We start from the raw sequence: 25343 nt of genomic DNA, 5'->3' as shown, positions 1-25343 counted from the left end.
TATGGATATGCAATTCTATTAATGTGAGACTGATAAAGCTGCATAATGCTCCAAGTTAAGAATCACAAAATATTTGAGTTTTAATTGAGCTTAACGGTCTGAATTCCAGCTGCTACATACAGCCACTGTCACAGTGTAGGCCAAGGTGCCCACAAAACGCAAGTCAACAGAATGGGAAAGCAGACCATAGTTGCTAGATGTTTGAAGGCTGGTGTAACGATACTGCCAGTGACCAAAATAGAAGTACAGCATAGTTTGCTGGATCAAACACCCCTCACAATGGCCTGGTGTAGTAGTCCAAAGGATAGTGGAAGGGGAAATGTATAACAGACCATTATAAAATCACAGCTCATAGAGATAGTGATAGGGTCCATCATGACTACATCTGCTGCTACTCGGACAGGAATTTGTGAGTTGATCTTGGTCCCAGAGAGCCATTTGAGGTTCACACACACAAGAGAGAGTGAAATTGTTAAAAGAACTATTACATTATATAAAGCCAGCTTTTTGCTATCCTTAAGAGTTCGATGACACTGTGTGTGCAACTGTTTATAATGAATGCAATTTACCATCATAGAATGATGGTTAAAAACATGGAGAGCACATCTCTGCATGTGAGATGAGTCACTAAATGGCTCAGTCAATCGAGTGAATGTGACATGGAGCAGTAAAGATGAAGTGCAAGAATGGAACATTGTGTCACAGTAATGATTACATTTGTAAGATATTCTACCTGGGCACCACAACTGGGGAAATAATGTTTCTCGAAGGGTGCCAGGGACCACTGAAATTCTTGTCATCCTTAGAAAGCTTCCTTGTGGGTGTGCACAAAGGTGGCGTAGGAATCAGAAAATGGATGTTGTTGTTGTTGTCTTCAGTCCTAAGACTGGTTTGATGCAGCTCTCCATCCTATTCTATCCTGTGCAATCTTCATATCCCAGTACTTACTGCAACCTACATCCTTCTGAATTTGCTTCATGTATTCATCTCTTGGTCTCCCTCTATGATTTTTACCCTTAACACTGCCTTCCAATACTAAATTGGTGATCTCTTGATGCCTCGGAAGATGCCTACCAACCAATCCCATCTTCTAGTCAAGTTGTGCCACAATCTCCTCTTCTCCCCAGTTCTATTCAATACCTCTTCATTAGTTATGTGATCTACCCATCTAATCATCAGCATCCTTCTTAGCACCACATTTGGAAAGCTTCTAATCTCTTGTCTGAACTATTTATCACCCACGTTCCACTTCATTACATGGCTACACTCCATACAAATACTTTCAGAAACAACTTCCTGACACTTAAATCTATACTCGATGTTAGCAAATTTCTCTTGTTGAGAAACACTTTACTTGCCATTGCCAGTATACATTTTGTATCCTCTCTACTTCGACCATCATCAGTTATTTTGCTCCCTAAATAGCAAAACTCCTTTACTACTTTAAGTATTTCATTTCCTAATCTAATTCCCTCAATGTCACCTGACTTAATTCTACTACATTCCATTATCCTCGTTTTGCCTTTGTTGATGGTTGTCTTATATCCTCCTTTCAACACACTGTCCATTCCGTTCAACTGCTTTTCCAAGTCCTTTGCTGTCTCTGAATAAACTACAATGTCATCAGCAGACCTCAAATTTTTTATTTCTTCTCCATGGATTTTAATACCTACTCCAAACCTTTCTTTTGTTTCCTTTACTGCTTGCTCAAAATACAGATTGAGTAACACTGCAGAATTTGAAAGAGTATTCCAGTCAACATTGTCAAAAGCTTCATATAAGTCTACAAATGCTAGAAACGTAGGTTTGCCTTTCCTTAATCTAGCTTCTAAGGTAAGCCATAGAATCAGTATAACCTCATGTGTTCCAATATTTGTACGGAATCGAAACTGATCTTCCCTGAGGTCTGTTTCTACCAGATTTTCCATTTGTCTGTAAAGAATTCGCATTATTATTTTCCAGCATGACTTATTTAAAAGACAGTTCAGTAATTTTTCACACCTGTCATAACCTGTTTTCTTTGTGATTGGAATAATTCGAATTATTCTTGCAGTCTGATGATAGCAAATGACAAATGGTCACTTGGTTTCTTACCATAGATACTTGGACTACTTCAAGCAATGTTCATGTGCTGATGGCATTACAACTAAATTAATCCTTGCAAGACATGACTATATCTCACGTATTTGTATAAAATGTTGACCAGTCTGTGAGAACAGAATTTAAATTGCATCGGAGTTCAAAAGCTTTCTGACATTAGGAGAGAGGTAGGTTTTTCTGTAAAATAAATGCAAATCTGAAATCAAGAAGGATACAGACCTACATGGCACAGCACATATGGGAACAAACAGCAGACTTCCTGCAATACCAAGCACTTTGCGCATTTGAAATTGATCTAGTCCCTGATAGTGCTGCATTTGTCATGTGCCACTTGCCTCATACTTTGCAGAAGTGCAGAAAATTCAGGCAAGCCACATGTAGTGAACACAAACCTATTCTGATGCCCAACAAATTGTTTGCTTAATTGCTTAAAGCGTGTTTGTAGGGCTTCTAGTTGCACATCTGTATGCTGTCATGCTTGTCAAAAATCACACCACACAGAAATAAAACACACAAAATGGAAAAAGGTAGGGGACTGTCCTAGTGACAAAATACAAACACAATGGTATACATTCATCACCTGCATTGTGTTATTGCTCACCTAAATCATCCCTGGCAAACAAGTATTGCTTACAACAGTGACAATATGGTTAAAAGATAGCAGTGGCACATGAAAAACTTATGCTCTCTCAGTTTCTGACTTGCAGACATGATTTATATCTCAACCATGTGCACAGTGCCTCTGACTTCACAAATGGCAAAGTAGAGCACACATTCAAGGAACAGATGGAATCAAACCAGAAACAAAACAGTGCATCTTCATTCAAATTGACTCGTGTATAAAAGTCTTCATTTTACCTTCTGTGTGTTTAATGTTGCTGAAGATAACTGACATCTCATCTCAATCACATTGTGTTGGATTTGATGAGTATATAACTTGTTGATCCAGAAATTTGGTCACCTGTCAAGATGGACATGTTGCTGGGATCACAAGTTTGTGTGTACATTCATAAGGCAAGGACTCTCTCCATAGGAACTGATCATCCTGTGCTTCAAGAGAGAGAACTGTGTTGGGTTATGTGTGTCAAAGCAGTATCAAATGGTAGAACACAAAACTTTGTCAAGGTAGCCATTTGTGTAATGCTCTGTGAAGACTTACACTGACTTTCTTGAAGAAACTGAAGGACAGAAGGATGAAATCAAGTCTGAGCCACAGTATCTCAAATCTTGGTGGTACTGTATTCCACTGGCATCACTAACTACTTAGGTTGCTGATATTGATTAGATTGCAAGTTGCAAGCTAAGATCTTTGATCAAAGCACACGTGCGATTGTGCATGTGTGTCCGTTTGGTGGGGCCTGGAGAACAGTTGGCTGGAGTGCATATGGCTGGCAATTTGTTACTTTTGGGGGACTCCCACTATCCAGTGCAGGACAAAAGATACCACTGAAGGTCGAGTCAGTGAGAGAAAAATGGACCAGATTACATGAGGACCAACAGCGGTGCCATGCAAGAAGACATACGGACATTGCACACAACCTGCTTCGCAAGTTACTGGCTTACTCTACAAGCTTAAATTTTATCGCTCCTTGATGATCACAAGTGGGGGTAGGATGCAATAATACCCTGGCTAAAATCCTGCATAGTCACTGCTCCTTCACAACTGAGTCAAGTTTTGAGTTGTTTTGTTATATTTGAGTAAGGTCATATCTGTGTTATCTAGAATTGCATCTGTAATAATAATGCACCTATGAGTGATTCAGTGCATGATCATCAGTAAATGTTATTAATTGCAATTTGTGTTCTGGGTCATGCATCATGCAAGTGTAAGAGTATTCCGTGTTTTAAGTCATGATGGGAATCTACTCCAACACAATCTGTGTCAGAGGCAAAGCAACCTCGGTACATGTGTACACTTGAGCTAATGTATCAGGACATGCTTAAATTTTTGCTTCTGAATAATACAAATTTTAAGGAGTGTTAATTTGTATCTCTAGTCAGTTGTGCCAAGCATTCACATTTTCTACTTCCTGGCCCTTATTGTGTGAAGCTTTATTTGTGCAGACCACTGTTCCCATTGATGTGTGTCAGCGGGAAATGACATGTTGCTATTCCCTGAACACAGAGCAGAGGTATGTTTGCATTTGGCCATGGCAGCACTTCTGTCATCACGTGGCACCCAGATTGACTGGCAGTATGCTGCCCCTACCAGTCACACTGTGGGGCCTCGAAGGAAGTGAAGTTGCTCATTTGACGTGTGCTGTGGTGGAGTTTCACCTCTGGGCACTAACCAGTAATCTGCTCTTATTTTATTGATTTATTGAAATCAGGAGATTAAGGCATATTTCCTAAGCCTGAGGTTCCTCCTCATTATGCCTTTAACTACTTGCTTAAACCTAGCATTCTTAATCCTAATTCTCAACACGTTTAGTTTAAACCCTGTTAGCTATCAGTATAAACTGTCAATCGTTACCTCAGTGAATAGTCATTAATTAACCCCACTTGGGGAATTTGGCTGTTTGCTCCTTGTTGACTGTGGTAGCTCTGCTGTAGTTCTCAGCTTATTCTGAATTTGGGACGAATGTTTATTTATTAAAGGCAATTTTTCATGTTTGTCTGCAATGTACAGGTTACTGCTTAAGGGTTATTCTTTCTTTTTGTTGTGTGTTAAACATTGCTGAGGGACCTTCCAGCAGCAACAATAAGTGATGTGACTTGCAAATCTTCCTGTGTTTGTATGAATGTTATTCAGTTGTGTAATAGTTACAAAAGCAGCAAGTTCTTAGCACATTTAATGTCTGTCATTGTAAATCATTTAACTCATAATATCTTTGTTTAACCTGCCCAACTGCTGCGACGTTTCCTTGTTTTGTGACCCGTGTACTTCAAATTTCATGCCCTGTTTGGAATGGTACAACTGACAAAATATGGCTTCTAATTAATTAAGCCTGTTCAAGTTTCAACTGTGAATATCGTGACTTTAAGTAAGTTATTAATTTGTAATAATAATAATAATAATAATAATAATAATGTTGTAAATAAGAAAGTGTATTACATAAAATAACAAGTTACAAAATATGCGAGTCCACATTCCATTTCTTTTACTTAAAGCTGTTCCAAACCTAGTTGTGAGGTATCAATGTCTTAATTATGTAAGAAGAGCAGCAATGTGACTCACCCATCCTGGAACACACAACTGAAGATTCAACAGACAGATTCATTGTTCATCTTCCATTTCAGGAAGAGCTGAGTTTGTTATTCAATTCTTTCCACAATACAGCAAGATTACTCTATTAAACTGAACAGAAACTTGCAAGACAATCAAAGTTTGTGGAAAGCTACACAGAGTTTATAAGGAAGTATGAAGATTTAAGACATATGGTAATAGTAGTTATGACAGATGCCATTTAATATTGCATGCCAATGAATATTGTGGAGGAGTGATAGATTTGCACCACTTCAGGAATACCAACAAAAGACAATCACATAAAAAATGACTTGTGCCCCCTTCCTTGCAGCACTGTGTCTGTTATAATTAGCTCATGAAGAGAGTGAGCAGAGTGAGGCAGCAAACATTCTCAATAATCACTTCAGTATGGACCACTTTATCTCAGTTTGTGATACAGTAAGGGTTGAAATTCAGCTCCAACAAGATCTCATGATGATATTGATCAGAAGTTGATCTTCACTATGGAAATGGTACAACAACAGTGCCAAACTATTCAAAAATATCCCCTCTGTGGAGCATGAAACACAACTACTTTTACTGCTTGGTAATGATGAGGATATTAGAACACCTAATTTATTCTAGCATCCAGCTTATGATCATTCAAAAATTGTAAACAATGTCAAAGCAACACCTAGTATCTGCAGCTTCACTAAACACACACTACTCTGTGACACATCAAACATTTTTAATTTCTTTGGATTAATTAGACACATTGTCATCACATTTGAGATATGTTTGCAATATCTATGGCAGCATAGGTTAATGTGAATTGGGCCCTTGCCCTCAGAGTTTCACTCCTTGTGGCAGACACTATATATTCAAATTCATATGACATACAGCATGCACATTGATCGTATAATCATTGCAGGAGGGACACCTATCAGCAAACATAAATCAGTACAAGATTTGGATGATCATCCAAATATTTATCACTTGATTCTATTTCATGTATCAGAGACCTATCTGAATATTACTGGAAGCAAATCCCAAAAAACAAAAGTAGCTACACCCTTACTTTTACTTCACTCAGCACAATCTGTGATACATGAGCTACCAAACATGAAGTTAGTTTTATTGAATTACTAAGCTACATGTGTTAAAATCTTCACACCCAGAGACAAGATGATCTCTCTATGAAAATCACAAGATATCTATTAAATAGCCACACAAATATCGAAAGAAGATTTTTTTAAGTTTGTCTGGCTATGATAATAGCAAGAAGTGTGACTACTGTCAATGTAGGAACGTACGTCTTGTGTAGTTGCAATAACTAAATATTTTACACAAATTAGTTATCATATCTACTGCTGTGTCACCTAAAACTTGGCGAAAGTTACATGTTTCACAATGTCTATAGGACCGATGAACAATGGCTGCAGCAATAAAGTTATATTTTAGTTCAAACAGTTGATTTAAACTTTTATTTACTTCAGGAATTTTTTTCTCTTGTGGATGAACTCTGTTGCAAATTTATGAAGAATTTCTACAGAGTGGGAAAACGATAGTTGCACTATTAAGCTTCACCGTACCTGCTGATTTTTGGTTTATTCCTTGCTACCCCATTCCTGTTCAGTGATGTACCTAGCCCATAGATCTGTAAGCACAGTGGCAACTGTTATTGTATCAGGAGAAAAACCTGAAGGTGAGCTGTCATTAGCCAGTATGAAAGTATTGTTTGAGAAAGTTTTTGGATTCTTCAGTATACAATTTTATCTTGACAATTTATTTGAGATAACATTTTGGTAATCAGTGTAAACAAAGTTGCATATGTTGTAGGGGTAGGAAGGAGTGGAGTGGAGTGCAAAAAAACAATGAGAAAGAAAGTGGAGATGAATAGGATACATAGAAAGGAGTTGATTAATTAAAATGAGGTTGTGAAGGGCAGCACACACAAGGGATGAAAACCCTTGGCTGATGAAATTAGTGAGCACCCTAGGAGGAGGGCAGGAAACTGTGTGACACAAAACCAAACTTGTTTCGCTACTGGTGAAACTCACCCATGCTCTGACAGTCTCACAGGTGCTACCCTCTAGTTTCACTCACCTGAGCAGTAGGAGGTGGAACTTGCTCCTCGACAGGCCCTGATTGCGAGAAAAGAAATTGCGTGTTAATATAAAAACTACTTTATCTGCAAAGGTAAAAAAAAACAGGTGATTAACTAAGAATGTTACAGTATGACATGATAAAGAACAGAATTATTCAAAGTACTTACGGGCATTAAGCCAGGTTGAATTTTCGACAACTGCCGATATTTCGGAGGATGCACACTCCGCCATTTTCAAGGCTTAAACACCGATACATTTCCTCCCCGTAGAGGTAAATAATGTGAGACCTTAGTTTCTCCTGGCGTAAACTATGTTCAAAGTACTTACGGGCATTCAGCCAGGTTGAATTTTCGACAACTGCTGATATTTCGGCGGATGCACACTCCGCCATTTCCAAGGCTTAAACACCGATACATTTCCTCCCCGTCGAGGTAAAAAATGTGAGACCTACGGGGAGGAAATGTATCAGTGTTTAAGCCTTGAAAATAGCGGAGTGTGCATAAGCCGAAATATCGGCAGTTGTCGAAAATTCAACCTGCCTGAATGCCCCTAAGTATTTTGAACATAGTTTACGCCAAGAACACAATTATTTCAATCTTTTAGAGTGCTTACTGATCAGTGAATAACTGAGCATCTGATCTACATAATTATGTACAGCAGTGAACATTACTAACCGAGTTCCATAAAGCCAAAACTTTATTCCAGTTGGTGGCTACTGTCTGAAGACTGCATAGTGCAAACAAATTTTACTGTCAACATTTCACATAATTAAGGTCAAAATTTTACAATCCTGTAGTAATGTGCTTATTGAAACAAACAACTTTATTTAGCAGGATTAACTCACTGTGGCAAGTGTAACAGGTAGGAACAGTGTATATGACTGGATATGCAGCCGCACTCATTGCAGGCATTGCCAACATTATATTCATCAAGAAGTTGACAATAAGAGCACTTAGTGACTTGCAGGAAATTCACCCCCAATTTCAAATTATCATGAATTTTTCTCAGGAATACCTCACACAAAGTAATACCAAAAATTTTGATCACTTACCACATTTTTGATGTTCGTGCAGTCAAACTGCCACATCAAACAAATGCAATGCAACCCTTCTTTCTTTATTTACAGATGGGTAGATATAGCCACAAGAAGGCATGGAAGATGATGTGGGGTACTTCTCAGGTGCTTTCTTCACAGGGGTGAGGTGGGAAGAGCTTTGATGGGTATGGCAACAGGATGGAGCAGGAGACATAACAGGAATTAGGTGGACGTGGGCGGTGTACCATCTGGATGGTTCCTTACAATTCTGTCTTGTGAAATTCAACAGAGGGCTCTCTGTTGCTGGCATATTAAGAGGCTTGAAACGAACTCAGTATAGCTCATCTTTCCCATGACAGACACTGCATAGTTTCTGTACAGAGGCCCATAACACTGGACAATTTTCCAGTACTCCTGCAATGCACAGCCTTCATAGATCACTGCACAAGGGCTTACCAGCCCACCCAGGTCACAAACTCTACATCAACTATAACTTCAGAGTGCCATGACTATACAAATAAGAATGCAGCCCTCAATATTGACATCGCCAGTGCAACCTACACTTTAGGTGCCTACAGCAGTGCTTCTCAGTTTTTACAGACAGAGTGCTAAAATGGAGAGTAAAGGAATAGTTCTCATAGTAGCAAATATCTTTTAGTGCATCAGGGCATTCTCTACCTTGCCTTCACTAGAAACCTGTTTCATGCTGTTACACACAAAATGTGTTGCAATGAAGCTCTATTCCCCTTGTCTACTAAGGAACATCTCTCTTCTTGTGCTATTTACAATACTTCTTTGTTTCTGGAAACTTATTACCAGTGTCTTGTGTTCCCGTCAGTAGCCTTCATCTCTGTGTCATTCCACGTCACTATCCTCCTTCAATGATGATGTTGCCCGATTCCGGCATTATTCTTCCAGGTCTGTGCCTCCTGGATGGCACTCCATGAGGATGTCAGTTGTCACATTTTTGGTGCTGTTATAGACAACTTTTCCTCTGAGCACAACAACAACATTGGATAGGACACCACTAGTGCAACTTGCAGTGCTCACCTAACACCTTGAAGAATGATTCCCACATTAGTTATAACCTCAGAGCATATCAGAACTATTTTTGTGTTGCTTGCACTAGGAAGCTGCTTCACTTGCACAACATTATCATGTGCCTTCTTTTTTGCAACGAAGTTACAACGGTATGGCTACCTGAGCAAACTAGGTGGGACATGGGATTATGAGTGTGGGTTGCACATGGCAGTTGCCTCCTGGATTCCCTGTAGAGAGTTGAAGCAGGAATACAAATAGATTGGCTTAGGAACAGACTGTAGGGAAAATCTTAATGGGAAATATTTTATAAACAAAGGAAAAGTGATACTGTACATACATTATCATTGGATACTTATTATCAGCCATTCTCTCCACATATGAGATAATATTTCTCCTATTGAGACAGGAAAGGGTCTGAATCGGTGAGAAACAGACAAATGAAGGTGAAGGTGGGAACCCTCCTTGCATCATATTCTATGTTTCTGTGACCCTTCTGGACTCCAACTTAGTTAGTGATGTTTCTCATTCATCCATATCTTCCTATTCCAGCACTGCAGCACTGCTCAGCCCCCATTCTGCCATTGCACGGAGTCTTCAATATTCTCCTTAACTGCTAACACTCCCCCCAACCCCCCCCCCCCCCCTCACCTTACCACACAACACATGCTCACACACAGCCAGGTTACCATCATGCTACTGCAGGGCAGCATAGGAGTAGCGACTACCAGCTTGAATGAGTTTTGTGGAAGTTAAGGATGAGTTAAGAGGGAATAACACATGTTCAAATTAAGAAAGCTGGTATGGGTGTGCAGTTTGTAGGACTGGAGATGACCTCGAGAATGCAGTACACATGTTTTGGTGCTACCAACATATCAGGGACCTTGTACTCTGTAGCATGCTGTCATTTGGTAGTCAATTAGCCTCTTTGCAGGTGATGGGTAACTGTGGCACTCAGATGTGTCAGGCTATTTCACACATCAGACAGATGGCAAAATACTGCTTTGGGAAAGAAGAAGGATTACAAGGACACTAGTCCTCATATCAAGACATAATGATGAGGTTTCAAATCACTAGCCATGAATGTGGTTAACTTGATCTGGTCCCCAATAACTTTGTCAATTTTCCTCTTTAAGATGCTCAACTATGCTGAGCAATCGTTGTATACTTTAAAATATTTCTCTCAAGATGATGATTTTAGTATGAGCCATGACTACAGAATAAGGGGACTGTGATCTAAACATTACTACTTGTTGTAGTGTGCCAATTAGTAATGTGAGCTTACCTTTACAATGACTTATTTTTTAAATGTCAATTTACTACTTAAATATTTGTCTTCTTCCTCTTTGATCACGTTTTCCTCACAATCTACCACAGTACACTTTTCAAACACAACTGCACCTTTGTGACCAATCACTTGTAGTTACAATGGCACTGCCAATTTTCAGTATGAATTATGTACTAGGTAATTAATATCCAGTGTCAGGTTCTAGCATAAAATTCTGAACAACTGTTTCACTGATATGCTTTAGCACACAATCAATGAAGAATTAATGTCAAAGAAAATTATGAAAAACTGTGCCACACAAGATAACATTAAAGTGATTACTTTAACATGTAATTAAGCTACTGAAGAAAGTGAAAATCTCACCTGCTACTACCTCTTCTGCTTGCACCTCTTGTGGATCCTGCAAAAGAAAAAATAATAATAATAATAATAATAATAATAATAATAATAATAATATGAATAACTTTACATCAACTTAATTTAAGTGTAAATCAAATACCTTAAATGTGCCAGTGGTATGTCATCTCACTGCACATGCCCTTGTAATTGTTAATGAGTTGGCAAATTAAATATTGATAGCGATTAGGAATCAGGTGCAGTGACAAGTATATGGATATGAAATTCTATTAATGTGAGACTGATAAAGCTGCATAATGCTCCAAGTTAAGAATCACAAAATATTTGAGTTTTAATTGAGCTTAACGGTCTGAATTCCAGCTGCTACATACAGCCACTGTCACAGTGTAGGCCAAGGTGCCCACAAAACGCAAGTCAACAGAATGGGAAAGCAGACCATAGTTGCTAGATGTTTGAAGGCTGGTGTAACGATACTGCCAGTGACCAAAATAGAAGTACAGCATAGTTTGCTGGATCAAACACCCCTCACAATGGCCTGGTGTAGTAGTCCAAAGGATAGTGGAAGGGGAAATGTATAGCAGACCATTATAAAATCACAGCTCATAGAGATAGTGATAGGGTCCATCATGACTACATCTGCTGCTACTCGGACAGGAATTTGTGAGTTGATCTTGGTCCCAGAGAGCCATTTGAGGTTCACACACACAAGAGAGAGTGAAATTGTTAAAAGAACTATTACATTATATAAAGCCAGCTTTTTGCTATCCTTAAGAGTTCGATGACACTCTGTGTGCAACTGTTTATAATGAATGCAATTTACCATCATAGAATGATGGTTAAAAACATGGAGAGCACATCTCTGCATGTGAGATGAGTCACTAAATGGCTCAGTCAATCGAGTGAATGTGACATGGAGCAGTAAAGATGAAGTGCAAGAATGGAACATTGTGTCACAGTAATGATTACATTTGTAAGATATTCTACCTGGGCACCACAACTGGGGAAATAATGTTTCTCGAAGGGTGCCAGGGACCACTGAAATTCTTGTCATCCTTAGAAAGCTTCCTTGTGGGTGTGCACAAAGGTGGCGTAGGAATCAGAAAATGGATGTTGTTGTTGTTGTCTTCAGTCCTAAGACTGGTTTGATGCAGCTCTCCATCCTATTCTATCCTGTGCAATCTTCATATCCCAGTACTTACTGCAACCTACATCCTTCTGAATTTGCTTCATGTATTCATCTCTTGGTCTCCCTCTATGATTTTTACCCTTAACACTGCCTTCCAATACTAAATTGGTGATCTCTTGATGCCTCGGAAGATGCCTACCAACCAATCCCATCTTCTAGTCAAGTTGTGCCACAATCTCCTCTTCTCCCCAGTTCTATTCAATACCTCTTCATTAGTTATGTGATCTACCCATCTAATCATCAGCATCCTTCTTAGCACCACATTTGGAAAGCTTCTAATCTCTTGTCTGAACTATTTATCACCCACGTTCCACTTCATTACATGGCTACACTCCATACAAATACTTTCAGAAACAACTTCCTGACACTTAAATCTATACTCGATGTTAGCAAATTTCTCTTGTTGAGAAACACTTTACTTGCCATTGCCAGTATACATTTTGTATCCTCTCTACTTCGACCATCATCAGTTATTTTGCTCCCTAAATAGCAAAACTCCTTTACTACTTTAAGTATTTCATTTCCTAATCTAATTCCCTCAATGTCACCTGACTTAATTCTACTACATTCCATTATCCTCGTTTTGCTTTTGTTGATGGTTGTCTTATATCCTCCTTTCAACACACTGTCCATTCCGTTCAACTGCTTTTCCAAGTCCTTTGCTGTCTCTGAATAAACTACAATGTCATCAGCAGACCTCAAATTTTTTATTTCTTCTCCATGGATTTTAATACCTACTCCAAACCTTTCTTTTGTTTCCTTTACTGCTTGCTCAAAATACAGATTGAGTAACACTGCAGAATTTGAAAGAGTATTCCAGTCAACATTGTCAAAAGCTTCATATAAGTCTACAAATGCTAGAAACGTAGGTTTGCCTTTCCTTAATCTAGCTTCTAAGGTAAGCCATAGAATCAGTATAACCTCATGTGTTCCAATATTTGTACGGAATCGAAACTGATCTTCCCTGAGGTCTGTTTCTACCAGATTTTCCATTTGTCTGTAAAGAATTCGCATTATTATTTTCCAGCATGACTTATTTAAAAGACAGTTCAGTAATTTTTCACACCTGTCATAACCTGTTTTCTTTGTGATTGGAATAATTCGAATTATTCTTGCAGTCTGATGATAGCAAATGACAAATGGTCACTTGGTTTCTTACCATAGATACTTGGACTACTTCAAGCAATGTTCATGTGCTGATGGCATTACAACTAAATTAATCCTTGCAAGACATGACTATATCTCACGTATTTGTATAAAATGTTGACCAGTCTGTGAGAACAGAATTTAAATTGCATCGGAGTTCAAAAGCTTTCTGACATTAGGAGAGAGGTAGGTTTTTCTGTAAAATAAATGCAAATCTGAAATCAAGAAGGATACAGACCTACATGGCACAGCACATATGGGAACAAACAGCAGACTTCCTGCAATACCAAGCACTTTGCGCATTTGAAATTGATCTAGTCCCTGATAGTGCTGCATTTGTCATGTGCCACTTGCCTCATACTTTGCAGAAGTGCAGAAAATTCAGGCAAGCCACATGTAGTGAACACAAACCTATTCTGATGCCCAACAAATTGTTTGCTTAATTGCTTAAAGCGTGTTTGTAGGGCTTCTAGTTGCACATCTGTATGCTGTCATGCTTGTCAAAAATCACACCACACAGAAATAAAACACACAAAATGGAAAAAGGTAGGGGACTGTCCTAGTGACAAAATACAAACACAATGGTATACATTCATCACCTGCATTGTGTTATTGCTCACCTAAATCATCCCTGGCAAACAAGTATTGCTTACAACAGTGACAATATGGTTAAAAGATAGCAGTGGCACATGAAAAACTTATGCTCTCTCAGTTTCTGACTTGCAGACATGATTTATATCTCAACCATGTGCACAGTGCCTCTGACTTCACAAATGGCAAAGTAGAGCACACATTCAAGGAACAGATGGAATCAAACCAGAAACAAAACAGTGCATCTTCATTCAAATTGACTCGTGTATAAAAGTCTTCATTTTACCTTCTGTGTGTTTAATGTTGCTGAAGATAACTGACATCTCATCTCAATCACATTGTGTTGGATTTGATGAGTATATAACTTGTTGATCCAGAAATTTGGTCACCTGTCAAGATGGACATGTTGCTGGGATCACAAGTTTGTGTGTACATTCATAAGGCAAGGACTCTCTCCATAGGAACTGATCATCCTGTGCTTCAAGAGAGAGAACTGTGTTGGGTTATGTGTGTCAAAGCAGTATCAAATGGTAGAACACAAAACTTTGTCAAGGTAGCCATTTGTGTAATGCTCTGTGAAGACTTACACTGACTTTCTTGAAGAAACTGAAGGACAGAAGGATGAAATCAAGTCTGAGCCACAGTATCTCAAATCTTGGTGGTACTGTATTCCACTGGCATCACTAACTACTTAGGTTGCTGATATTGATTAGATTGCAAGTTGCAAGCTAAGATCTTTGATCAAAGCACACGTGCGATTGTGCATGTGTGTCCGTTTGGTGGGGCCTGGAGAACAGTTGGCTGGAGTGCATATGGCTGGCAATTTGTTACTTTTGGGGGACTCCCACTATCCAGTGCAGGACAAAAGATACCACTGAAGGTCGAGTCAGTGAGAGAAAAATGGACCAGATTACATGAGGACCAACAGCGGTGCCATGCAAGAAGACATACGGACATTGCACACAACCTGCTTCGCAAGTTACTGGCTTACTCTACAAGCTTAAATTTTATCGCTCCTTGATGATCACAAGTGGGGGTAGGATGCAATAATACCCTGGCTAAAATCCTGCATAGTCACTGCTCCTTCACAACTGAGTCAAGTTTTGAGTTGTTTTGTTATATTTGAGTAAGGTCATATCTGTGTTATCTAGAATTGCATCTGTAATAATAATGCACCTATGAGTGATTCAGTGCATGATCATCAGTAAATGTTATTAATTGCAATTTGTGTTCTGGGTCATGCATCATGCAAGTGTAAGAGTATTCCGTGTTTTAAGTCATGATGGGAATCTACTCCAACACAATCTGTGTCAGAGGCAAAGCAACCTCGGTACATGTGTACACTTGAGCTAATGTATCAGGACATGCTTAAATTTTTGCTTCTGAATAATACAAATTTTAAGGAGTGTTAATTTGTATCTCTAGTCAGTTGTGCCAAGCATTCACATTTTCTACTTCCTGGCCCTTATTGTGTGAAGCTTTATTTGTGCAGACCACTGTTCCCATTGATGTGTGTCAGCGGGAAATGACATGTTGCTATTCCCTGAACACAGAGCAGAGGTATGTTTGCATTTGGCCATGGCAGCACTTCTGTCATCACGTGGCACCCAGATTGACTGGCAGTATGCTGCCCCTACCAGTCACACTGTGGGGCCTCGAAGGAAGTGAAGTTGCTCATTTGACGTGTGCTGTGGTGGAGTTTCACCTCTGGGCACTAACCAGTAATCTGCTCTTATTTTATTGATTTATTGAAATCAGGAGATTAAGGCATATTTCCTAAGCCTGAGGTTCCTCCTCATTATGCCTTTAACTACTTGCTTAAACCTAGCATTCTTAATCCTAATTCTCAACACGTTTAGTTTAAACCCTGTTAGCTATCAGTATAAACTGTCAATCGTTACCTCAGTGAATAGTCATTAATTAACCCCACTTGGGGAATTTGGCTGTTTGCTCCTTGTTGACTGTGGTAGCTCTGCTGTAGTTCTCAGCTTATTCTGAATTTGGGACGAATGTTTATTTATTAAAGGCAATTTTTCATGTTTGTCTGCAATGTACAGGTTACTGCTTAAGGGTTATTCTTTCTTTTTGTTGTGTGTTAAACATTGCTGAGGGACCTTCCAGCAGCAACAATAAGTGATGTGACTTGCAAATCTTCCTGTGTTTGTATGAATGTTATTCAGTTGTGTAATAGTTACAAAAGCAGCAAGTTCTTAGCACATTTAATGTCTGTCATTGTAAATCATTTAACTCATAATATCTTTGTTTAACCTGCCCAACTGCTGCGACGTTTCCTTGTTTTGTGACCCGTGTACTTCAAATTTCATGCCCTGTTTGGAATGGTACAACTGACAAAATATGGCTTCTAATTAATTAAGCCTGTTCAAGTTTCAACTGTGAATATCGTGACTTTAAGTAAGTTATTAATTTGTAATAATAATAATAATAATAATAATAATAATGTTGTAAATAAGAAAGTGTATTACATAAAATAACAAGTTACAAAATATGCGAGTCCACATTCCATTTCTTTTACTTAAAGCTGTTCCAAACCTAGTTGTGAGGTATCAATGTCTTAATTATGTAAGAAGAGCAGCAATGTGACTCACCCATCCTGGAACACACAACTGAAGATTCAACAGACAGATTCATTGTTCATCTTCCATTTCAGGAAGAGCTGAGTTTGTTATTCAATTCTTTCCACAATACAGCAAGATTACTCTATTAAACTGAACAGAAACTTGCAAGACAATCAAAGTTTGTGGAAAGCTACACAGAGTTTATAAGGAAGTATGAAGATTTAAGACATATGGTAATAGTAGTTATGACAGATGCCATTTAATATTGCATGCCAATGAATATTGTGGAGGAGTGATAGATTTGCACCACTTCAGGAATACCAACAAAAGACAATCACATAAAAAATGACTTGTGCCCCCTTCCTTGCAGCACTGTGTCTGTTATAATTAGCTCATGAAGAGAGTGAGCAGAGTGAGGCAGCAAACATTCTCAATAATCACTTCAGTATGGACCACTTTATCTCAGTTTGTGATACAGTAAGGGTTGAAATTCAGCTCCAACAAGATCTCATGATGATATTGATCAGAAGTTGATCTTCACTATGGAAATGGTACAACAACAGTGCCAAACTATTCAAAAATATCCCCTCTGTGGAGCATGAAACACAACTACTTTTACTGCTTGGTAATGATGAGGATATTAGAACACCTAATTTATTCTAGCATCCAGCTTATGATCATTCAAAAATTGTAAACAATGTCAAAGCAACACCTAGTATCTGCAGCTTCACTAAACACACACTACTCTGTGACACATCAAACATTTTTAATTTCTTTGGATTAATTAGACACATTGTCATCACATTTGAGATATGTTTGCAATATCTATGGCAGCATAGGTTAATGTGAATTGGGCCCTTGCCCTCAGAGTTTCACTCCTTGTGGCAGACACTATATAGTCAAATTCATATGACATACAGCATGCACATTGATCGTATAATCATTGCAGGAGGGACACCTATCAGCAAACATAAATCAGTACAAGATTTGGATGATCATCCAAATATTTATCACTTGATTCTATTTCATGTATCAGAGACCTATCTGAATATTACTGGAAGCAAATCCCAAAAAACAAAAGTAGCTACACCCTTACTTTTACTTCACTCAGCACAATCTGTGATACATGAGCTACCAAACATGAAGTTAGTTTTATTGAATTACTAAGCTACATGTGTTAAAATCTTCACACCCAGAGACAAGATGATCTCTCTATGAAAATCACAAGATATCTATTAAATAGCCACACAAATATCGAAAGAAGATTTTTTTAAGTTTGTCTGGCTATGATAATAGCAAGAAGTGTGACTACTGTCAATGTAGGAACGTACGTCTTGTGTAGTTGCAATAACTAAATATTTTACACAAATTAGTTATCATATCTACTGCTGTGTCACCTAAAACTTGGCGAAAGTTACATGTTTCACAATGTCTATAGGACCGATGAACAATGGCTGCAGCAATAAAGTTATATTTTAGTTCAAACAGTTGATTTAAACTTTTATTTACTTCAGGAATTTTTTTCTCTTGTGGATGAACTCTGTTGCAAATTTATGAAGAATTTCTACAGAGTGGGAAAACGATAGTTGCACTATTAAGCTTCACCGTACCTGCTGATTTTTGGTTTATTCCTTGCTACCCCATTCCTGTTCAGTGATGTACCTAGCCCATAGATCTGTAAGCACAGTGGCAACTGTTATTGTATCAGGAGAAAAACCTGAAGGTGAGCTGTCATTAGCCAGTATGAAAGTATTGTTTGAGAAAGTTTTTGGATTCTTCAGTATACAATTTTATCTTGACAATTTATTTGAGATAACATTTTGGTAATCAGTGTAAACAAAGTTGCATATGTTGTAGGGGTAGGAAGGAGTGGAGTGGAGTGCAAAAAAACAATGAGAAAGAAAGTGGAGATGAATAGGATACATAGAAAGGAGTTGATTAATTAAAATGAGGTTGTGAAGGGCAGCACACACAAGGGATGAAAACCCTTGGCTGATGAAATTAGTGAGCACCCTAGGAGGAGGGCAGGAAACTGTGTGACACAAAACCAAACTTGTTTCGCTACTGGTGAAACTCACCCATGCTCTGACAGTCTCACAGGTGCTACCCTCTAGTTTCACTCACCTGAGCAGTAGGAGGTGGAACTTGCTCCTCGACAGGCCCTGATTGCGAGAAAAGAAATTGCGTGTTAATATAAAAACTACTTTATCTGCAAAGGTAAAAAAAAACAGGTGATTAACTAAGAATGTTACAGTATGACATGATAAAGAACAGAATTATTCAAAGTACTTACGGGCATTAAGCCAGGTTGAATTTTCGACAACTGCCGATATTTCGGAGGATGCACACTCCGCCATTTTCAAGGCTTAAACACCGATACATTTCCTCCCCGTAGAGGTAAATAATGTGAGACCTTAGTTTCTCCTGGCGTAAACTATGTTCAAAGTACTTACGGGCATTCAGCCAGGTTGAATTTTCGACAACTGCTGATATTTCGGCGGATGCACACTCCGCCATTTCCAAGGCTTAAACACCGATACATTTCCTCCCCGTCGAGGTAAAAAATGTGAGACCTACGGGGAGGAAATGTATCAGTGTTTAAGCCTTGAAAATAGCGGAGTGTGCATAAGCCGAAATATCGGCAGTTGTCGAAAATTCAACCTGCCTGAATGCCCCTAAGTATTTTGAACATAGTTTACGCCAAGAACACAATTATTTCAATCTTTTAGAGTGCTTACTGATCAGTGAATAACTGAGCATCTGATCTACATAATTATGTACAGCAGTGAACATTACTAACCGAGTTCCATAAAGCCAAAACTTTATTCCAGTTGGTGGCTACTGTCTGAAGACTGCATAGTGCAAACAAATTTTACTGTCAACATTTCACATAATTAAGGTCAAAATTTTACAATCCTGTAGTAATGTGCTTATTGAAACAAACAACTTTATTTAGCAGGATTAACTCACTGTGGCAAGTGTAACAGGTAGGAACAGTGTATATGACTGGATATGCAGCCGCACTCATTGCAGGCATTGCCAACATTATATTCATCAAGAAGTTGACAATAAGAGCACTTAGTGACTTGCAGGAAATTCACCCCCAATTTCAAATTATCATGAATTTTTCTCAGGAATACCTCACACAAAGTAATACCAAAAATTTTGATCACTTACCACATTTTTGATGTTCGTGCAGTCAAACTGCCACATCAAACAAATGCAATGCAACCCTTCTTTCTTTATTTACAGATGGGTAGATATAGCCACAAGAAGGCATGGAAGATGATGTGGGGTACTTCTCAGGTGCTTTCTTCACAGGGGTGAGGTGGGAAGAGCTTTGATGGGTATGGCAACAGGATGGAGCAGGAGACATAACAGGAATTAGGTGGACGTGGGCGGTGTACCATCTGGATGGTTCCTTACAATTCTGTCTTGTGAAATTCAACAGAGGGCTCTCTGTTGCTGGCATATTAAGAGGCTTGAAACGAACTCAGTATAGCTCATCTTTCCCATGACAGACACTGCATAGTTTCTGTACAGAGGCCCATAACACTGGACAATTTTCCAGTACTCCTGCAATGCACAGCCTTCATAGATCACTGCACAAGGGCTTACCAGCCCACCCAGGTCACAAACTCTACATCAACTATAACTTCAGAGTGCCATGACTATACAAATAAGAATGCAGCCCTCAATATTGACATCGCCAGTGCAACCTACACTTTAGGTGCCTACAGCAGTGCTTCTCAGTTTTTACAGACAGAGTGCTAAAATGGAGAGTAAAGGAATAGTTCTCATAGTAGCAAATATCTTTTAGTGCATCAGGGCATTCTCTACCTTGCCTTCACTAGAAACCTGTTTCATGCTGTTACACACAAAATGTGTTGCAATGAAGCTCTATTCCCCTTGTCTACTAAGGAACATCTCTCTTCTTGTGCTATTTACAATACTTCTTTGTTTCTGGAAACTTATTACCAGTGTCTTGTGTTCCCGTCAGTAGCCTTCATCTCTGTGTCATTCCACGTCACTATCCTCCTTCAATGATGATGTTGCCCGATTCCGGCATTATTCTTCCAGGTCTGTGCCTCCTGGATGGCACTCCATGAGGATGTCAGTTGTCACATTTTTGGTGCTGTTATAGACAACTTTTCCTCTGAGCACAACAACAACATTGGATAGGACACCACTAGTGCAACTTGCAGTGCTCACCTAACACCTTGAAGAATGATTCCCACATTAGTTATAACCTCAGAGCATATCAGAACTATTTTTGTGTTGCTTGCACTAGGAAGCTGCTTCACTTGCACAACATTATCATGTGCCTTCTTTTTTGCAACGAAGTTACAACGGTATGGCTACCTGAGCAAACTAGGTGGGACATGGGATTATGAGTGTGGGTTGCACATGGCAGTTGCCTCCTGGATTCCCTGTAGAGAGTTGAAGCAGGAATACAAATAGATTGGCTTAGGAACAGACTGTAGGGAAAATCTTAATGGGAAATATTTTATAAACAAAGGAAAAGTGATACTGTACATACATTATCATTGGATACTTATTATCAGCCATTCTCTCCACATATGAGATAATATTTCTCCTATTGAGACAGGAAAGGGTCTGAATCGGTGAGAAACAGACAAATGAAGGTGAAGGTGGGAACCCTCCTTGCATCATATTCTATGTTTCTGTGACCCTTCTGGACTCCAACTTAGTTAGTGATGTTTCTCATTCATCCATATCTTCCTATTCCAGCACTGCAGCACTGCTCAGCCCCCATTCTGCCATTGCACGGAGTCTTCAATATTCTCCTTAACTGCTAACACTCCCCCCAACCCCCCCCCCCCCCCTCACCTTACCACACAACACATGCTCACACACAGCCAGGTTACCATCATGCTACTGCAGGGCAGCATAGGAGTAGCGACTACCAGCTTGAATGAGTTTTGTGGAAGTTAAGGATGAGTTAAGAGGGAATAACACATGTTCAAATTAAGAAAGCTGGTATGGGTGTGCAGTTTGTAGGACTGGAGATGACCTCGAGAATGCAGTACACATGTTTTGGTGCTACCAACATATCAGGGACCTTGTACTCTGTAGCATGCTGTCATTTGGTAGTCAATTAGCCTCTTTGCAGGTGATGGGTAACTGTGGCACTCAGATGTGTCAGGCTATTTCACACATCAGACAGATGGCAAAATACTGCTTTGGGAAAGAAGAAGGATTACAAGGACAGTAGTCCTCATATCAAGACATAATGATGAGGTTTCAAATCACTAGCCATGAATGTGGTTAACTTGATCTGGTCCCCAATAACTTTGTCAATTTTCCTCTTTAAGATGCTCAACTATGCTGAGCAATCGTTGTATACTTTAAAATATTTCTCTCAAGATGATGATTTTAGTATGAGCCATGACTACAGAATAAGGGGACTGTGATCTAAACATTACTACTTGTTGTAGTGTGCCAATTAGTAATGTGAGCTTACCTTTACAATGACTTATTTTTTAAATGTCAATTTACTACTTAAATATTTGTCTTCTTCCTCTTTGATCACGTTTTCCTCACAATCTACCACAGTACACTTTTCAAACACAACTGCACCTTTGTGACCAATCACTTGTAGTTACAATGGCACTGCCAATTTTCAGTATGAATTATGTACTAGGTAATTAATATCCAGTGTCAGGTTCTAGCATAAAATTCTGAACAACTGTTTCACTGATATGCTTTAGCACACAATCAATGAAGAATTAATGTCAAAGAAAATTATGAAAAACTGTGCCACACAAGATAACATTAAAGTGATTACTTTAACATGTAATTAAGCTACTGAAGAAAGTGAAAATCTCACCTGCTACTACCTCTTCTGCTTGCACCTCTTGTGGATCCTGCAAAAGAAAAAATAATAATAATAATAATAATAATAATAATAATAATAATAATAATATGAATAACTTTACATCAACTTAATTTAAGTGTAAATCAAATACCTTAAATGTGCCAGTGGTATGTCATCTCACTGCACATGCCCTTGTAATTGTTAATGAGTTGGCAAATTAAATATTGATAGCGATTAGGAATCAGGTGCAGTGACAAGTATATGGATATGAAATTCTATTAATGTGAGACTGATAAAGCTGCATAATGCTCCAAGTTAAGAATCACAAAATATTTGAGTTTTAATTGAGCTTAACGGTCTGAATTCCAGCTGCTACATACAGCCACTGTCACAGTGTAGGCCAAGGTGCCCACAAAACGCAAGTCAACAGAATGGGAAAGCAGACCATAGTTGCTAGATGTTTGAAGGCTGGTGTAACGATACTGCCAGTGACCAAAATAGAAGTACAGCATAGTTTGCTGGATCAAACACCCCTCACAATGGCCTGGTGTAGTAGTCCAAAGGATAGTGGAAGGGGAAATGTATAGCAGACCATTATAAAATCACAGCTCATAGAGATAGTGATAGGGTCCATCATGACTACATCTGCTGCTACTCGGACAGGAATTTGTGAGTTGATCTTGGTCCCAGAGAGCCATTTGAGGTTCACACACACAAGAGAGAGTGAAATTGTTAAAAGAACTATTACATTATATAAAGCCAGCTTTTTGCTATCCTTAAGAGTTCGATGACACTGTGTGTGCAACTGTTTATAATGAATGCAATTTACCATCATAGAATGATGGTTAAAAACATGGAGAGCACATCTCTGCATGTGAGATGAGTCACTAAATGGCTCAGTCAATCGAGTGAATGTGACATGGAGCAGTAAAGATGAAGTGCAAGAATGGAACATTGTGTCACAGTAATGATTACATTTGTAAGATATTCTACCTGGGCACCACAACTGGGGAAATAATGTTTCTCGAAGGGTGCCAGGGACCACTGAAATTCTTGTCATCCTTAGAAAGCTTCCTTGTGGGTGTGCACAAAGGTGGCGTAGGAATCAGAAAATGGATGTTGTTGTTGTTGTCTTCAGTCCTAAGACTGGTTTGATGCAGCTCTCCATCCTATTCTATCCTGTGCAATCTTCATATCCCAGTACTTACTGCAACCTACATCCTTCTGAATTTGCTTCATGTATTCATCTCTTGGTCTCCCTCTATGATTTTTACCCTTAACACTGCCTTCCAATACTAAATTGGTGATCTCTTGATGCCTCGGAAGATGCCTACCAACCAATCCCATCTTCTAGTCAAGTTGTGCCACAATCTCCTCTTCTCCCCAGTTCTATTCAATACCTCTTCATTAGTTATGTGATCTACCCATCTAATCATCAGCATCCTTCTTAGCACCACATTTGGAAAGCTTCTAATCTCTTGTCTGAACTATTTATCACCCACGTTCCACTTCATTACATGGCTACACTCCATACAAATACTTTCAGAAACAACTTCCTGACACTTAAATCTATACTCGATGTTAGCAAATTTCTCTTGTTGAGAAACACTTTACTTGCCATTGCCAGTATACATTTTGTATCCTCTCTACTTCGACCATCATCAGTTATTTTGCTCCCTAAATAGCAAAACTCCTTTACTACTTTAAGTATTTCATTTCCTAATCTAATTCCCTCAATGTCACCTGACTTAATTCTACTACATTCCATTATCCTCGTTTTGCTTTTGTTGATGGTTGTCTTATATCCTCCTTTCAACACACTGTCCATTCCGTTCAACTGCTTTTCCAAGTCCTTTGCTGTCTCTGAATAAACTACAATGTCATCAGCAGACCTCAAATTTTTTATTTCTTCTCCATGGATTTTAATACCTACTCCAAACCTTTCTTTTGTTTCCTTTACTGCTTGCTCAAAATACAGATTGAGTAACACTGCAGAATTTGAAAGAGTATTCCAGTCAACATTGTCAAAAGCTTCATATAAGTCTACAAATGCTAGAAACGTAGGTTTGCCTTTCCTTAATCTAGCTTCTAAGGTAAGCCATAGAATCAGTATAACCTCATGTGTTCCAATATTTGTACGGAATCGAAACTGATCTTCCCTGAGGTCTGTTTCTACCAGATTTTCCATTTGTCTGTAAAGAATTCGCATTATTATTTTCCAGCATGACTTATTTAAAAGACAGTTCAGTAATTTTTCACACCTGTCATAACCTGTTTTCTTTGTGATTGGAATAATTCGAATTATTCTTGCAGTCTGATGATAGCAAATGACAAATGGTCACTTGGTTTCTTACCATAGATACTTGGACTACTTCAAGCAATGTTCATGTGCTGATGGCATTACAACTAAATTAATCCTTGCAAGACATGACTATATCTCACGTATTTGTAGAAAATGTTGACCAGTCTGTGAGAACAGAATTTAAATTGCATCGGAGTTCAAAAGCTTTCTGACATTAGGAGAGAGGTAGGTTTTTCTGTAAAATAAATGCAAATCTGAAATCAAGAAGGATACAGACCTACATGGCACAGCACATATGGGAACAAACAGCAGACTTCCTGCAATACCAAGCACTTTGCGCATTTGAAATTGATCTAGTCCCTGATAGTGCTGCATTTGTCATGTGCCACTTGCCTCATACTTTGCAGAAGTGCAGAAAATTCAGGCAAGCCACATGTAGTGAACACAAACCTATTCTGATGCCCAACAAATTGTTTGCTTAATTGCTTAAAGCGTGTTTGTAGGGCTTCTAGTTGCACATCTGTATGCTGTCATGCTTGTCAAAAATCACACCACACAGAAATAAAACACACAAAATGGAAAAAGGTAGGGGACTGTCCTAGTGACAAAA

At 38.8% G+C, this 25343-nt stretch overlaps 1 protein-coding gene across 1 annotated transcript in view; it reads right to left on the bottom strand.

Annotated features, from left to right (window-relative positions):
* Positions 1–25343, bottom strand: part of LOC126321991 (chaplin-A-like) — a 142375-nt gene that overhangs the window by 40149 nt on the left and 76883 nt on the right. Inside the window, exons 13-16 of the mRNA XM_049994246.1 lie at positions 22444–22480; positions 18717–18754; positions 11100–11136; positions 7373–7410 (exon numbers count right to left, since the gene is read on the bottom strand). Of these exons, the coding sequence (XP_049850203.1) occupies positions 7373–7410; positions 11100–11136; positions 18717–18754; positions 22444–22480 (150 nt within the window). The remainder of the gene's footprint in view (positions 1–7372; positions 7411–11099; positions 11137–18716; positions 18755–22443; positions 22481–25343) is intronic.

The sequence above is a fragment of the Schistocerca gregaria genome, unplaced genomic scaffold (genome assembly GCF_023897955.1).
Source record: "Schistocerca gregaria isolate iqSchGreg1 unplaced genomic scaffold, iqSchGreg1.2 ptg000784l, whole genome shotgun sequence".
NCBI classification, from domain to species: domain Eukaryota; kingdom Metazoa; phylum Arthropoda; class Insecta; order Orthoptera; family Acrididae; genus Schistocerca; species Schistocerca gregaria.
Note: the sequence above shows the minus strand (reverse complement) of the source record. Positions and strands in the feature narration are given on the sequence as shown.